General features: G+C 38.5%; 1 protein-coding gene across 1 annotated transcript; it reads left to right on the top strand.

The window, feature by feature from the left end:
- Nucleotides 1–575: 575 nt before the first annotated feature.
- LOC126851349 (carbonic anhydrase 2) lies at nucleotides 576–17,305 on the top strand. The gene is made up of 7 exons (XM_050595226.1): nucleotides 576–1,035; nucleotides 6,982–7,182; nucleotides 8,910–9,031; nucleotides 10,707–10,802; nucleotides 12,157–12,271; nucleotides 14,247–14,425; nucleotides 14,906–17,305. Exons 1-7 carry the CDS (start codon nucleotides 996–998, stop codon nucleotides 14,972–14,974), a joined length of 822 nt encoding a protein of 273 aa, XP_050451183.1. The 5' UTR covers nucleotides 576–995; the 3' UTR covers nucleotides 14,975–17,305.
- The last annotated feature ends 1,127 nt before the right edge of the window (nucleotides 17,306–18,432 follow it).

Raw genomic sequence — 18,432 nt, 5'->3', positions numbered from 1 at the left:
AAGTTTGTCGAATAAAATTGAAGAAAATTATAGTGTTTTAATGGCAACTTTTATTAATTAAAATATAATAAAATAAATTTTCAATTTTTTTTAACAAAATTATGGCATTTATGACATATATTTCTGATCTTTTTGTCACACACATGTCGATATTTAAAATTCAAGCATTATAGTTTGAATCCAACTTTTTCATTCATAATAGAGAAAAATTTTTTGTTTTTTTTTTATTTTGAAAAAAAATCTAAATTCTTAACTTTGTATTTAAAACAAATCTATACACAAAAACGAGTCAATTTATACCAATTTATGCGGGATTCAAGATTTATTTAATATTTCACGATGAAATAAATTATTCGAAGAAGCATCAATATATAACATTGTCCGTACAATTATTTATCGATCATCGATCCGTCAGCGTCGCGTCATCTCGTAGGCTCGCACGTGTGCCTGTTCATGTGTACGAGCGCACGGCGGGGAGCGCGCACGTGTAAATATTTACCGGCGCATGCGCGACTGGCCGGTCCAGGCGCATTCACGTGACCGCGCGCGATATAAAGCAGTGCCGATGCGCCGGCCGGTATTACGTCCGTAGGAGTAGGGCGCGTAGCTTATACCGGTTGCTCGATCGTGGAGAAAAATAGAGGCGCGAGGGGAAACTTCGCGACGATTGTTCTACCAGGGAAAGTATTCGCGCGTGTGGGAACGCGATTAGTATCTTCGCGCGACAGGACGTGCTTGTAAAAAAAGAAACCTAGAGACATTTTTCTTCGCGAAGTTTTTGCGAAAAATCGCGAGCCGAAACGATCGTGACTTTTCGCGATTTCGAAATTTCCACAACGTAACGATCGGGTGTCTGCGCCGGAAAAAGTTACCGAGTGTTCGTTCATTTTGACGCAAAAGTTCGGCGCGGAACGGACAAGACGAGCGGGTGTAAACTTTACTCGGATCTCAATTTCGCGGATCTCAATTTCCTGTAAATCGCCTGTGCCTACGCAATGGGCTCGAAGGACGAGTGGGACTATTCCATCCAGAACGGTAAAGTATTTCACATATTTCTCAAAGTTACGCGCGTCGGCGTTAATTTTAAGACTCGTGTGTGCCTCGCATTGCGTATCGCATGACTGACGTTTGAATAATGATGATCGAGTGAATAAAATTATTCAAATTTAATACGATTGTAAAGAGCAATAATAAATTCTTGAATAAAAATTATAAAGATATGGAAAAAGTTGTTGGAGAAACTTTAGAGAGACAGATGAGTTATTTTTGGGCAAAAATGTAATTTTTTGGTAATTAATTTTCGCAGTACAATTACGATTGTCACATTAATTATTTTCTCATAAACGAACGTTGAGCATTGTATTTGATACATGAACAGTTTACGTCGTACGTTATACTTCTGATAAGACCGTATCGAAATTATTGATTGACCACTTTGTCAATCGTCGTACATTCACGGCCTATTCGTTATTCAATATGCATATAACCGGGATATTTTTATATTAATGTTACAAACACTGCATAGTAGCTAGCAGCTGCGGTAGCCTGGTACCTTGTTCGCGATTAAGTATGGCGAACGAATGTGTTTTAGCGATAACACTTATCGCCGGAATTAATTAAATCGGAGTGGAAGACATGAATTAATTTTATTGTAAATTAGTCAGAATTTTTTTTTTTTGTTGAAAAAAAGAAAGCGTAATGAGGATATTGAAATTGGTATTTATACTTTAAATAAACACACATTTATATTGACTGATTAAAAAATCTATAATGAGTCGAAAAACATCTGTAAATTAAATACTTTTTCTTTCATCTTTTGGCGGGGATGAAATTATTTTTCTTATTTATTCTTTATCGCGACATGACAACACTAAGTTGGACAATGGGATCGTTAACTTTTTCATTTCGTCGTGTCCTCGCGCGTTGTCTTAGGCTGTATTAAATGCAGCGGTAATAACAGAGAATATTAGATGTGGCGCACATGTGAGTAAATCATTTTCTCTTATTCCTAAACTTTCTCCTTTCCCAGAAAAGTTTTTCAAATTGAAATCTTGCGGGAACTTCATACTTCTACTATTACTACATAATCACGCGACACACACGCGTTTGTTTTTTTCCCCTAAGACTTGTCCATCCATCCTATTCATTAATGTTAATTTTAACCCGTTTATCTTTGAATGCGTCAAAATATGATCCAGTATGAGGCTTGTCCGCGAGACAAATTTTTGTTTTCCGAAATTTAAGAGAGAGAGAGAGAGAGAGAATTAGAAAAAAACTACATAGTTTCTCTTTTTTCTATTTCTTTTTCATTAATTCGGCTACATTTTCGGCAGTCGATCCCGATTCGATTTCCGAATGGCACCGAAGTACACAGGCTCACTGACCCGAGGCCATTGTCTTCCCGCTCGAATGCAGGGCGAACGGGCCGTGCCAAGCGACGGGGGGGGGGGGGACAGAGGCTTGCTTTCCCCCTTCGTCGAGCATACGAGGGGGGCCACACGACTCTCCGCGGGTAAATGAAAATCAATAGTTTTCTTCCGTAGGCCGATGCACCTGTTCCCGCGGAAAGTACAGGCGCGCACGGACACACGCACACGAGCGAACGCGGGGGGTCGCAGACCCAGTTTCACTTTGTTCCGTCGGGGTTGCCGTGCATGCCCCCGAAACGTCCTTAATCTCGAGTCAATTTGTCAGCGCTATCTTTTCGCCGATTGCGAGAAAGAGAGAGAGAGAGAGGGGGAGGGGGAGAAAGAGCGCGCCGAGTATCGTGATTTGCATGCTCGGGATCGGCCCGTTGCCAAAAATGAGTCGAAACTTCGTAGAGGGATGATTAAGTTATTTGACTCTTTGAATACGCGCGCGCGGCTTGGCTGCGGCCGCGAGGTGCCTCGTTGTTCGAGATTGATCGATCTTCGTGAATTATTGGGAAGACAACATTGTTCCCACGATGTTCCGCGGTGTAATTGCGAGTTGCCGAGCGGATCGTTTCTCCGAGAATCTATCCTGCCCCGCGATTTTTAGACCGTGCGATTCGATGGAGCACCAGTTTATGGAGGCCCCTTTTTGCGAAAAATCACTTTTCCGATATCTTATCTATAGATAGAACTTTTAGCAGAACAAACGATAGGGTGCGCGAGAAAGTATTTTCATTTCTGGATTAATTCGGATTTTAAATTATCGAGGTCGTTCGCCGATGCACGAGTCACGTAACGCACGATGATCCCCTTATTTGCGTATTCCGCCCGTTTCCCTAACGAGTACCGGAACATCGATTTTGATCGCGCTCGTATAAACGAAGATAGATGTTCCGTCTTATTTAATTAACATATGAGATACCCGCGGGAATGTCTTGCTTGAACTTAACGGGACGATCGATTCGAGAAAAATTGCGTAATTTATAACAATCGGCAATTATATAGGAAAGCGACACGATAAAGCGAATCGTATAATCAATCCCGGAGACGAGGCGAGGATTGTTCCGAGAGTAAATAGAGGACCGAAACGTTGAAAAATTTATGAAAATTGATAGCTTATACGAAAAGGTCTGCGATTGCCATTCGTGTATTATATACTCGTATACACACTACATCGCGCCTGCGGTGCTTTCTATCGATTCAGGTTGCCACCGAGGCGAATGCGATTTCAATCGAGCCTCATCCGAGCAGAGAAAAACAGCAGAGAAGAGAATGTTTTTATTTAAATTGAAAATAAAAAGACTCCATTTTTCTCTCAACGATCACCCGCGAAGCATTATTTGACGCCTACGAGAGCGAATTGCAATTTTCACAAATTATTCCTGCGAAAGGGAAGGCGCAATCTCACTCTCGCGAACGCTTATTTTATTATTTACAAAGCTCTCTCGCCCACAAAACCGCTTTCGCACTTTTCATGAGAAATTTATCGCTTGTTACAGATTACAAGATCGTATATTTAATCGCAATCATGTTTCATTGCGAGTGTATAAATCGCGCGAAACGTGTATATCTCAATAAGCTCTTGTGAGATGTTGTGATATAAACCGGCGGAAAAGAAAGTTCAGGAAACGATCGGGATGAGGAGAGATTCATCTCGCGAGCTGCGCGGCCGCGGTCAGTCGCATCGTCCTTCGGTCGCGTCGATTAACTTGCAAATTGTCTGTCGACTGTGTGCGATAGCTGCCGTTCGCGCTTATTATGCACAAAGATGAAACCTATACGGTGTACGTGACTTATTAGGCCGTCGTAATTGTCAATTCCACAAAATAGAAAGTTTCTCTCTCTCTCTCTCTCTCTCTCTTTCTTCTCTTTTATATTAAATATAATTTAATGTAAATATTTAAATTTAATTATATTTAAAATAATATATTCTTCCAAAGATATGTACAATTGAAATATTATTTAATATAATGTTTATTTAATACATTATTTGAATGCTATTATCCTTTTCAATATGTAATTATATTTAAGTTGTGTTTTTTTTTTTTTGTTGTCATTTTTTCCGCCTGATTTATAATCAATCTGATATCTATTTTTATTATCTGTTTATACTAGATGGTTTTCTTCTTGTTCAAAAAAATAGATGAAATAAATAAACAATTGTAGATTTTTTTAGCATATCGATAAGATAATCACTCGCGCGAATCTCTTTTGAAGAAAGAAGACTGAAATTTTCGATCCGTGAAACGTGAATAAATCGTAAGAAAAAAAATTCTTTGTTATTAATAATATTACGGCGCATTAAGATACGCGGGGTGCTGCAAACACGACGTAACAATTCCACGATAGACATCTAAATATCGCATGTAATCGTGGGATAACGACGAAGCGTGACAAAACGTGACACCATTCTATTGTTAAATGACCATCTTTGATACATAACATAACATTACGTTTCCGACGATTGATGGCCCCAAGATTACAGCATTGATAATGAATGAATAGAAAAAATTGTACATGTGTAGATGATGTGCAAAGTTTCTTGATTGATTGAAAAGAATTGTAAAGTCGAAAGAGAGAGAGAGAGAGAAAGGGGGAAATTTTATTAAATACATGTTCATTGATTTTTCGGCTCGTTTTATTCAGCCTTAGTGTTTTCTGATACTTTTCGTTGAATCATCGCGGCGCAAGGTTGAACGAACCTTCAAACGAATATTCTCACTATTTGCTCCGCTGCGAGGCGGAAATAATGACAGGGATTCGAGTTGTCTACCGACGACGATATTGTTCGTTAATTATTCAACGGAGCAAAAAGAATGGATACTTAGGTATAGAGATTAATTAAGTCTCACGTAGATATTGCTAGTAATAAACATCAGAGATCGACTATCTCTGATGTTTATTGCTAGCAATATCTACTGATTTATATCTGTATCGAGTATTCTCGTGCCGGGTGCAATCCGCTGATAATTTTCGCCGATTAGTCGTTCGGTAAGTAAATATTAAATCCGTTATCAAACATATGCCTTTCGAAAGAACGGTTAAGCGTTTGCTGCGGGCGCGTTTCATTGTTATCTCATTTATCCTTCAATGGAAATTCACGTGACGCCGATCTCAATGTCGTAGACGGATTTATCATGCTCTTACATTTTACGAATGACTGATTCGTCTCATTCCGCAAAGTTTCTCAATTTTACGAACGATTATGCAAATATTACTATTCTACGTTTACTGAAATACGAGGAGACGGATCAAGGACGTGATCCTGAAAATATATCTTGCTATGATTTTATTACATTTATTAGAAAAATGAATATATTTTTTAAATTAACAAAATTATTTGTAATGTTTGTTGTTTGCATTTTTGATTTCTTGCCATAGATGATTTAAGTCGTAATTTCTCTTTTTTCTCGAATGCAATTTTATCTGATTATAGACGAAGACATAATTATTTAATTTTGTATAATTTGAGTGCCGTGACGATCAATTGATCACAATTTCGAGTTATTTGACATGAAGACGAATGCGTGATGTACATTATGTCACACGTCAGAATTGTCACGTGCGATCTCGTGGAAATTTATGTTGGCTATAAATATTAGAGAGAAACTATCGAGTTGCCTTTGTTATATTGACCGATCGATGCAAGTCGATGTCTGTTTAATTCGCATGACGTAATTTTCGTGGCCATTCCCGATCTTATTTTTTCGTATGGTAGAACTAGTTTGACATTTAACTATATTGCAAATAACATCGAAATCATATCGTCCCCGATAAAAAGAGATTAATGCGGCGACACATTACATATGGCGCTGATAAGGAAAATGTGAGATTACTAGAGATAATATACTTGATTAACTCTTTCGTATTTATTATCAAAATTGACATTCGCAGATATTCGCAGACATATGTTTGTCCTGAATTTTAATCGGCATACATAATATTTGTGTTGAAGACATAATAAATTATGTAAGTTGGATAAATTATATAATCGTTCGTTTTCATAGCTTTTGTAGGTCATCTCTAATTGTAAGTCGTTTATCGCTTCGACAATACGTCATAAAACCAGGAAACATGTTACCTCTGCAAATATTATATTTGCATTTTCGTACAGGTTAAATAGAGAACAAAATTTTACGGAGATCGAAAATGATAAATATAGATCAGGATTTTGATAAGAGCGAATTTCAATCAGTTACCATCACGTGACAGTACATCATGAAAAAGATTTTATTTCGCGTCTGCTAACTTGGCATGCGAACCTTTATTTGAGCGAAAGCATGTATCGTAAAATTATTTTACTATTATTTCGTAATATTAATCCTAATATTATTTTGTTATCGCAAACGCGCTGGCACACGTGCTTCATTTTCAGTAAAAGAGTAGTAAATTTGTATTTACGGATCAAATAGAAAAAAAAAAGCGAACAATCAGTCAATCCATTGTTTATTATCATCATATCAAAGATTTGCCGAAATTTTTTTCGATCCCGATGCTATCCATCTGTCATACGTAATGGATGTCTACGTAATGGGTTAGCATCGATTTTTTTTTTTCTCTGTCGCAGGACCCAGCACGTGGGTAACGAAATTTCCCATGGCTGCCGGTTCCAGGCAAAGCCCGGTGAACATCGAGACGAAACGGGCGAAATCCGATCACGAGGCTCTAAGCAGCAAGCCGCTGCGTTGGAAATATCCGGCTACAGCTTCTCGGAAGCTAGTTAATCCCGGTTATTGTTGGCGAGTGGATACCGCGGGCGAAGGAACATGTGAGTATATCGCATTTTAGATACCCTTCTTTCCTTCTTTCCTTTTCTATTTTTTTAGACACACTCCCCTTCCCCCTCTATGCAAATAAATTTATCACGCAAATAATCTTTCTCGCTCCAGATGTCATTATACTTCCAGATAGCAATATGCTTAATGTCGCGATCGAAATTTTGAATTGCGTGAATTAAATGCGTGGATGAAAATGCGCGTTGCGAAATCGATATTGCCGCTCGTTCATCCGGAAATGGCGATCCAGTATAATTTTAGATGATTGTTTACCCGGCCTCGCGTTCCATCTTAAGCTTCCCGTTTATAAACATTACACGCTGGCAGCGATGTCGCGAGCGTGGCTTACTTATGTTAGTCGTAGTTAAGGCGGAGCAACCTGTATGAGAAGCGTGTTTTCTTTCTCTCGACATAAACGGCTTATGTAAGAAAATGCTTTTTATTAATTTCGCTCGTCACACGAGCCTTTTACGTAAGAGAAAACTATTCGCCTTTTATGTCGCGATACATCAAGGTCCGTCTGCATTCCGTCATCTGTTTGTAAAAATGCAGACGCAGAATCGACGTATCATCACACGCGAGGTACATATACGCAGCCGCAAATCAACCGCACGCGACAAGATGAACTGAAGGCCTGTCTATGTAGATCGCTATTCGCGGAGAATGACATATATCATCGCACGCGGATACAAATCAACCGCACGCGACAAGTTGCGACGACTCATCATCCACAACAGCGGTCATCTCCGAGTTCTTTTGTCTCCCTCTCATAATTTCACGAGTCGAATCTCTACTTGTATTTTCAACGTAAGCAAAATAGCTTCGCAACATTATCTGCGAATAGGACTGATCTGACTCCGAAAATACGATGACGTGGAAATATATCGCTCGCATAAATAACAGTCGTAAAATGCGGCGCGTGTGTACACACAGATGAATGTGTATATTCTACTTTATCGTATATCGTTTTAACGAAGGCTCCTCACTGTCGACTTCGTGCCACTTGGAGAGGGCTTTTACCTTCGCCAAGTGCTCGGGGCGTATTCGAAATGAGGACGACCGTGCGCCGTGGCGTATTATATGTATTCATATGTGGCACGAAGTGGCGCGGCGCTCTATAAGGCAATATGTGACAGAAAACAATCGGTGGATAGAACGCCGATAGTGGAGTTACGACCGAGTTGGCCGAGTCACCTTATTACATTTGATAGAAGAAGGAATAATCGATGAAAAAGTGAGGTTCCTGTTATAAAACAATTCGTATATTTTCATTTTTGACGGTTTAAAATTATTATTGTTTTTTTTTTCCACTGCACATAGTGAATAATTTTAGATTCTCCTACTGCGCTCTCGGAGAATTCCGTGGCTTTTACAACTTGGCGCGTTTAATTTTCCGCCAACAATTTATCACAGTTGAGGCGCAACAAAATACGTCGCGGCGCGACGCAAATGCGTGATACAATGATCTTCTCTCGTTATAGCCCCTACGTAATTTGGCTGATCAAGCATATCCTGTAATAGAGTGATCCGTAAACGAGAACGGTCCGTACGGCCGACCGTTTATTCGAGCGCGCGTCGCTAAAAGCGTGCTGCGAAAATTTCCATGTTTTTCCTCGGAAATCTAATTAATACAAATCCTTCACTTATTTATTCCTACCAATTTTTTTTTTTTATACGCGAGATGTACTATAAGAAATCTCTCGATTTTTGTCGCCGACAGTTTTGAGCGGTGGACCGCTGATGGACGATGTCTACAAACTGGAGCAGTATCACTGTCACTGGGGATGCAGCGATTCCAGGGGATCCGAACATACGGTGGATGGTCAAGCTTTCGCCGGAGAGGTAGAGTATTATTGTATCCTTTTCTACGGGCATGAAAACTTTCAATGTGTGCCTAGATTGCCATTAAATGCGTCTCGTCAAATAAATTCGATAAGACAAAGAATATTAATTGCGTTATCTCATTTTTACATTATTTCGCATACTTAATAGCGTACGTCAAAGTAGCTCATTTATAATCCGGCCACGTTGAGAATATGATTCACCGTTTGCGAGCTCATTCCATTCATAGCGAGCTTGCTATGGTAGTGTCGAGACCATGTCCGAGAGTCGCCATGTGCAATTTATTAGCGCGATCATGTTCCCGAAGATACGTGGAAACGTGTTACGCGGGGATATAATGGTAATTATTGTGGATATTATTTGTCTCATCAATAGAACTTTATTATCGTCCGTACGTCACATTGATAAATACGCTATTGTGTCAAAGGTTTTTCTATTCTCTGGCAGCTGCGTGTGGGCTCAAAGCCTCATATCGGGTTACGAGTGCGAAGAAACGAAACAACAAACGCGCTCGAAGTGGAAACAACAATTGACGTTATCATTGAAACTACCACTTGCGTGGCTGAATAGGATAACGAGACCTGGCAGCGTCCACCTGCGAACACTGAGAGAGCTCTCGTAGACGAATAATTGCGTCGGATAGTGAAAAAGGATGCCGATAATTAACCGAGACAAATTGCATATTTCCTGAAATATATCTCCAACGCGATCCCGGAATGGGCTTTATCTTTATCGCGGGATATTTTTTTTTGAAGGAGGGAGCTTGTCGCGATGCTTTAGCTCGGATATTTTGTAAAAAATGGATTTGTATATTTGATAAATCGATTATGCAAGCGTCTACGCAACGGTATGTTTGCAGTCTCTTATAAATAGTTGACTTCAACTATTGACCTTGCGCGCGATCAAGAAAATATCGATGATCACATAATGCATGGAAAGTTTCTTCATCATACATGACAGATTCAACGGAACCTCGCGAGCGATAAAGAAGCGTTTGAGATTCTTATCCCGATCACGTGAATTTCCTCGGACGATCGCACGTCACTGACGACTTTCAAATTGGCTCGATGTTAATTAAATGGCTCGAATCTTAAAAGCATATTAACGAGTCGATTGGCGATCGCAATGAGCTCGCATTTGATCGCTGCGCACGTCTCTCTTCGATGCCGATTAGAACGGATACACTCTTTCCTGTCCCGGACACACGCATATAACGTTTGCTTTATCAAAAAAACTTCTACGCGATGATATCTCTCATGACGATCCGGGAAACCGGGTCGATCGGATATCCGTGGAATTTCAACGTCCAGTTACCGATTGCATAATTTTTCTAACGAGCATCCCGCGGACGCAATTATCATTTATTGATACTGAATCAAAGTTCTTTGTTATGCGCCATTGTTCAGTGAAATGCAGCAATAGAATAATTAAAGCTGAAAGAAGATACTGGATAATCCAAGGGAAATAACATGCTATTAATCATCAGTGTTCTCTCTCTTTATCAGTGTACAAAAATAGAAAATGACATTCCTTCGTCATAATTGATTGTTTAAAGAGACAATTAGACACTCGTTGTGTATATCGACCTGTCCTTTTGCTCCTCCCAGTTGATTGTCAGCTATTAGATTTAATATGCGTTATTTAGATTCATTAGAAGACAACGTTTGTGTTTCAGCTGCATCTGGTGCACTGGAACACCAGCAAGTACAAGACTTTCGGCGAAGCTGCGAAAGCTTCCGACGGTCTGGCCGTTCTGGGGGTCTTCCTTAAGGTTGGTAGCGCAATATAATATTTCAGTAATCGAGCGTTAATTAAAAAAAAATTTTTATTCAAATATTTTTTAGTCGAAATTTTTTTATTTGTCAAGAATTTTTTTATGGTTAAAATGTAATAAGAAATTGATTGATTTTATTTTTATTATATATAAAATATATATACATATGTATTAATTTATATCTCTTATCGGGAGATATAAATTAATAATAAATTATTAATAATAAATTAATTAGATTTGATATGTTAGTTCACGTCGAATCTTTGTGTGTCGGATGATACGCGCGGAAGCCACACCTTATTTTGCAAGGGATTCTAATTCGCTTATGTTGACATGCCATGTATTTACTGTTACTTAAGTTAGTTTTTTCGACGAGATAAACAAACCGCGCGTATATAAACAAACGGAATCCATAACCGTGCGTTAGAAGTATTATCACCGATCGCCGTCGAATGGTCGATTATGTAAACACGCGAGGCGCGTCCGGGGACACATAATTATACAGTCGGCGTATCGAGCACGAAATACAATACGTATACGTTTCTGTCAAGCACAAGACCAGCGACGCCCGTTATCGTTTATGACGGAAAGAATAATTTTCGCTTTGCGCAATATTTTCTGTCCAACATTTGGGTCGCAACTCGCGATAATTCCGTGAAAAGAGATGGCGATGTATTCGCGGCGATTAGAAAATTAATTCTATGCGCATAAATAATGTTATTTTTTTTTTTTTTTATTTAGAGTTGCGAAAGTAGAAGACTTCGAGACACAAAAAAACTCATCGACGTTTCCGTTTCTCACGGGATACCGTGATTATCTCTTACGTAACGTCGCACTGCAGTTTCCTGATACGTCGCGCGTGAGGATCGTAAAGAAATTTATGTACCACGTGCAACGGCGTGTCAGATAATTCAAATAACGTGTCAGACAATTCGAAAAATGTTGTTGCGCAATCGATAATCATCGGCTCGACGCGTCGAGTGTTTTTACAGCACCTACATTTACGCTGCTTCCGAAACGTTTGACAATTTCCCGAACGTTATCTCTTGGTCGCATTGGAAGCTCTTGGTCGCTTGGAAGCATTCCAGTGATTGTAGGTAGGGAAATTTATAAAGTCCAGGATAATTTATTAAACTTCTTGTCGGTTCCACGTATTTGAGAACACGGATAAATTTCACGTAACGCATAAATCTGAGACGCCTCGTATGTATAATTAATTTGCTGATTGCAAGATAATTAAAAATGAACTGTTTATTTCAGCAAAAATGACGTCGTTATAAGTCTTGTGAAATCGGTTGTTTGTCAAAATATCTTTGTAATTTTTTTTTATTTATTTTTTTTTTGCTTGCAGGTCGGCAAGACCCACGAAGAAATGGACAAGATCGCGCGCCTGCTGCCGTACGTCTCGCACAAGGACGAGGTCGTAGAAATTACGGAACCTATTGACCCTGGTAAACTCCTTCCCGGTAAGTTGGCATCGTACAATGCAATTTGGTGAATTGTCTCTTTGATCAGATATTCCGTCTATTCGTGATACATATAGTGTCCGTGATCCATGTCCTTGTTCTCTTGCAATATTCAATCGTACCGATAGAACTTGTTTGTGAAAGTCGACTCGGTAATAGTCCATAACAGGTGTAATAGTCCTGATCTCATCAATTAATTCGAGGCAAGAAAATTACGAAAACAAGTTGAAATAGTTTCGATTTACTTAATTTTAGTTGATTTACATACCTTCGTAAACACTTATCAGTACCAATTTATAGAATGCTACTTTTTTAAATTGTATCAGTGAAAATGTTATTAATTAATGATTGCGTTAAATTAATATTTAAATTTATTACATTTAAATATAATTACAATATTTAAATTATATGCATATAATTTCTTTTAAATATATGATAAGTTCGTGTAAAAAATAAACAAATATGACTCTTGTTTCAAAAATTAAGATATTTTCTTAACAAAATTCTTATCAGAATAATTCATCATATAAATATAATATTATAATATATATGTATATGTATATAAGATGCATTTTATAAAACGTCGCTGATTGAAAGTCATTATAAATTGATTCTTTCAGCGAGATTTCATTAATTTCTTTGTTTGTATAAACACTGATTCCATTCAAGAGAATAACAATGCTAAAATAATAGAGAGAGAGAGAGAGAGAGAGAACAATCGCGCGTCTCGGAAGAATCTATGGGCGCTTTGTCACGGTAGCCATTATCATTTCATTTTTAACGATGTTTATCGCGTGTGCCTCCGCATTAACATTACTAACCAAGTTTTTCCCACATTTTCGCGCCACGCAGTGCGCGGCGGACGGGCCGGCACGCAGAGATGCGTGAATCCGTGCATGCGCTGGGCCGATCGAATCATACCACGACACGAGAATAAATGGGACTTCCAAGGTTCGTATCGCCTTGGATTAGAGAGAGAGAGAGGGAGAGAGAGAACTGATACGAGAGAAAGAGACGCTGCGCGTTTCCACTCGCTTCTTCTCGGTTCTCGGAAAAAAGCTTTATGATTTTTCAAACAGCCGATTTCCCGAAGCCCTGCATGTCCACGCACCACGGTCGAATGGACGCATGTTAGGATTCATAGTAATCGATATTTCTTTTTCACGCTCCAAGATAAAGAGACGTATTTATCATCTGAAGATGAGCGTTTCTTGCAAGGCATATTTCTTTACGGATTTTTAAAAATTTTTTCAATTTGAGTTGATAAGATATGGTATGTGTTTATCTGTATTGAATAGCACATATATACGTTAGTGTTCTCGCAATTTAATCTTGATTAAAGTGCACCGAATAATTTTTTATATTTCATAAATGTTACAATATTAGATTTGCATGTTTTATATTTTTTTTTGTGTGTAATATTTTTATATGTGTAGATCTTTATCCAGATATTACCTCCGTGTTAATATTCCTTATCGATATTATTTCGGAAAAATGTCGAGTGACATCGATGACACCGAAAGATAAGACACAATAAAAAGTTTACACTTATATAAAAAATATTGCTTTCTCGAAGAACAATACATTAATCAAATTGTCTATTCTCGAGACAATTTCTGCCCTTATTAAACTTTCATTCGATATATGTGACAGAAATATTTTCGAAACTTGAAACAATGAAAAAATCCATCTCGAGATATCCATTAAAATTAAATTCGACGTGATAGTTAATTTCGAAATTAATTTTATTACATCGCGTTGAAAGACGGGATACATAAATCATTTTACGACTAAAATTTGTCGCGTTAAAACTTTATTAAACGGCACGTCATTATTGATATAAGCGATCATCTTGATATACATATGTACATTTTTCTATCGCATCGCTTTAATTGTCGGCTTAAAAGTTGGTTGCTTTAATTTTTTGCACGAACGTGAAAAATAATCTTAAATCTTCTTTTCTCTTTTGGCTTAGACGATAACGGTTATTGGACGTATCTGGGCTCGCTGACGACGCCGCCATGCAACGAGAGTGTCACTTGGATCCTCTTCAAAAAGTACATTGAGGTATCCCATCATCAGTTGAACATTTTCCGCAATCTGCGGAAGTTCCCACGCGGCGAGGAGTGCCCGTGTCACGAGAATCACGGAGCGGTAAGCTTTCGCGCGAGAGAAAATGTATCGCTCGGTATCGCAACCTTTTCTCTATTCATATCCTTCACGGAAACTTTTCATACGGACGATGACACCTTTTCCTCATCTAAACGGCAATTCCAATGATTCCCTGTATCGCTTTCCATACGTCCTCCCGTGCTTCCTCTTCCCATTTGATAAATGAACGGCGATAAATGAATGACGATGTACGTGACGACGAACGCCTCTGCGGCGCCGCAATTACCATTTTCCAGCCGCGAGATACATATCTCGCTTTTCTTTTTACTCCTTTTTCCTCGCCCGATATATACGAAAGTACCGAGTGCAGCTGTGCGGCTATTTTTAGGCGTCCGCAGGACGTCGACGACCGCGATACGTCGTCTCGGCGACGGAGCGGGAATGTATTTCGAATCGACGAAGACACGACACACCTTCGTTTTTTTAACGCCAATCTTTTTTCTTTTCTGTCCCTCGTTGCAGGTGATCAACAACTTCCGCCCACCGATGCCGCTGGGAAATCGCGTCTTGCGGGAGTGCGGTAGCTTCTAAGGTTTGTCTTTCTCTTCACCCGGAAAATAGAAAGGGACGAGAAAAGGAGAGGGTAGGGATGATCATCAAGCTTCTCTTCATTTTTGCGGATCATCGAACCCGAAGCGACGAGTTTAATACAGTCGCTATCAAATGACAGCGTTCAACGTGCCTTTGGATTAACCAACGAATACACTCGCGTTACGCGAGATCCTAGCTTTCGTTGTTTTCTCGTAATTAATTTGCATCGCACATAATCGATTTACTTGTGTTAGGAGAAAAATTTTCGCGGCGAGAAGAAAATTTCGATCATTCTATAATACGAAAAAATGAATTGAGAATATTTGATAGCTTTAACTCTTCAACGACAAGCTCGACGTATATTATTTACGCGATAAGTTGTAGAATATAGATCGTAGAACTGGCACCATTATTGAACGTACCTCGGAATCACCGTGACTTTGGTGGAGTGTATATGTGTAAAACAGTGTGAGTGTATATGTAAAACAGAAGCGCTGTTTATACAAAAATTCCATTACACTCTTCTTAACAAAAATCGAACATCGGTGTTCACATTTTAAAAGATATCTTACACAGATATGCTATTCTTGTTGAACTCGTTGAAAGACTAATTTTAAATATAAATTAAGTAAAACATTTCTGACCAACCGCATGTCTTTTGACCGAGTATCAACGAGAGAATATAAAAAAAAATATGTTCGTTATTTTTTATTGGACGTAATGACAGGTAATTAATGAGTGTTTTTGGGTGATATCTCTGCTGCGATAATGTCGATTGAATCTTCTGCATAATTAGAATAATATCTGAACATATTATCGCGTCCCTGAATCATCCGAAATAAAATGAGTGGCATTTTTTTTTTTGCGAAAGCAATTGTTTTAAATCGCTTGTGTGTCAGGTGATAAATCTTTAACGGGGAACGTTACGGACATCGTGTATAGTAGCTACTAATAAACGTGTATAACAATTTTATTTTTTAATTCAAGTGCAATTATGAGTGAAACGTAGAATAACAAGCGTCTGCTTATCGCGCCTTGAGGAATCGTAGCTTTCTCATTAATTAGAAACTTTCGCTTGTGCAACACTCGTGCGGCTACGAAGGAAAACGAGGAATGTGCCTACGCACGTGCGAACGTGGATACGCATCATTTTGGCGGTAGAAGATAAGACGGGAACGTAAATAATCGCGAATATGGCTCATCGCAACGCGCGTCTCATTATATCGCCACAAACGTTAGATTAATGTACAATAATGGACAAGATGTATAATTTTTAAATGTATATCCGCGATAAAATGAAATTCTGTTCGATCTCGATCCGTCCTCGCGGCCATCAGTCATCGACCAGATTCGCTTCCGCAAATCGGCGCGACGTGCTACGGGTACAATGATTCACCGTGTATATGTATGGATGCTATACGTTATACATTATACTTTTAAAGAATAGCCGTCGTATTTATTATAAAGCAGTGCCTACGATTGTTGACGCGCGAGAAATGATACCGAAGATGGAGTACGGCTCTCCATTCACAATACCGTGCTTGTGTATATAGACTCTACACGTTTACGAGAGTAAATCCGACATGATCTAATTGCATTGCGCAAGGTTTATTGCACGCGCATCACTGATGCAACAAGTGAGATGCTGATGCCGCTGTCACAGCGGCTTTTATCGCCTGATGTTGCTTTAAGATATGTAGCAACAGGTGACAATTGGTATACAACAGATGAGTCGAAGAGATAAGATAATTTTTTCCCTCAGTTTCTGTCGCCTCTTAAGTATCTCTCAGAGAGAACGACAGAAAATATGTTATACATATACATATATGTATATACATATATCGTGTATTTACAATATAGGAATTTAAAAAATTAACTAAAATAAAATAAAAAATTAATTAATAAAATAATTCTGGGTTCCAAGTTACAGCTCTCGAGCGTCAACAGAGTCATTTAAAATAGACGAGTTAGTTCTGTGTACTTCGTAATATAATTCATAATAGTTCTTATACTTATTTAGATATATTTTACTTTGTGTCATACACTGGCGAACTCTTTACGTATTACAACGTGCTATTTTGTCTGATGTACGTTAAATACATAATTATTATGCACTTTTGACATTTTATCGTATTCTCAGGAATCGTTGTTTGTTATTTCTATAAAATATATAAACGTCTTCTTTCATCGTCGCGTCTTCGATTTTTGCTCGTTTGATAGATGCATGTATGCCGATGTTTTAATTATTGTTAATGATGTAAGATATAATATACGTATTTTGTAGCCTCGACTGTGATAGGGGAAGAAAATAAAGGACCGTTCCGTTTGTTCTTTTACGGCAATATTTAATGCCACTCTTTATCATTTGTCGCGAATAATAAATTTCCAACGAAATATGAAAAATTGTGCGCTTCATCTACGAGATATATTTCGTACCGTATGAAAAAATGAAAACACAAGGCCAGCAACCGCTAATGCTCGTACCTGACTTGATGTTCGCCGTTGGTTGGGACCAGTTTCAGGGTCGCAAGAAGGAAAACCTGTGTACGGGAGAAGGCTTACGACATAAGAATACGCGGAATGATTAAGGAGAGGCCTTCTTTGATACGCCTCCGAGCTATGTCTTGCATCAACGACACCAAAATGGTGTAATCACGCACGTACACGTGCGAATAAACATTTAACACATAAGAAATCGTTTGAGAAAAATAAAATTTTATCCCGCATTATTTCAGCGCGATTCGTCTAAAGGTTTAACGCGTTTCGATTATCCAATTCTATATTCTATATTTTTTTTCTTTATATGAAACTTGCGTATCTTTCTATAATTGTCATTCGCGAGCCTCGCTTTATGCGATCGCATCTCGAGATCTCGAGTTATGGAGCCGTGTTGGCTCGACTCTTTCACGAGGTCTCCTCAGAACCGGTCAGTGCACGTTTGATGGTGCATGTGCATCGCTGAGATTATTACACTCCCTCAGAGGTCGAATATATTTAGACTCGTCGCGAGTTAGACTAGAGTAGTGTTTTGGTCAATAGGAATGGATATTAATCCTTTTTTATATAATTGTATCGAATGTTATTCATATTTTTTGCTATAACTCTGACAAGAATAGATAAACTTCTATTATGTTGGAATTAATTATGAAATAATATAATATTACGAGGGGTCCAAAATGCACAGGATTAATAGATCCAGCAAGTTTTACTAATATATGTGAACGCGTTTGAAAGTGTTAATATTGTTAATTCCCTATTCCGCTTGCTATCCCCTGTTTACCGCATTTAAATGCCACATTGCGTAAATTGCCGAGATGAGCTGGAAAGACTAATTGACGTCAATTGTCATCCGTTAGGAGAATAAGAAAAATATATAGTAGTTTACGGGTTAGTTAATGGAAACGAACGATATTTTCATCACACAAAGAAAAAGAGAGAGATGGATGTTACGTTATTTT

This window comes from Cataglyphis hispanica, chromosome 8, assembly GCF_021464435.1.
Source record: "Cataglyphis hispanica isolate Lineage 1 chromosome 8, ULB_Chis1_1.0, whole genome shotgun sequence".
Taxonomy (NCBI): Eukaryota; Metazoa; Arthropoda; class Insecta; order Hymenoptera; family Formicidae; genus Cataglyphis; species Cataglyphis hispanica.
Note: the sequence above shows the minus strand (reverse complement) of the source record. Positions and strands in the feature narration are given on the sequence as shown.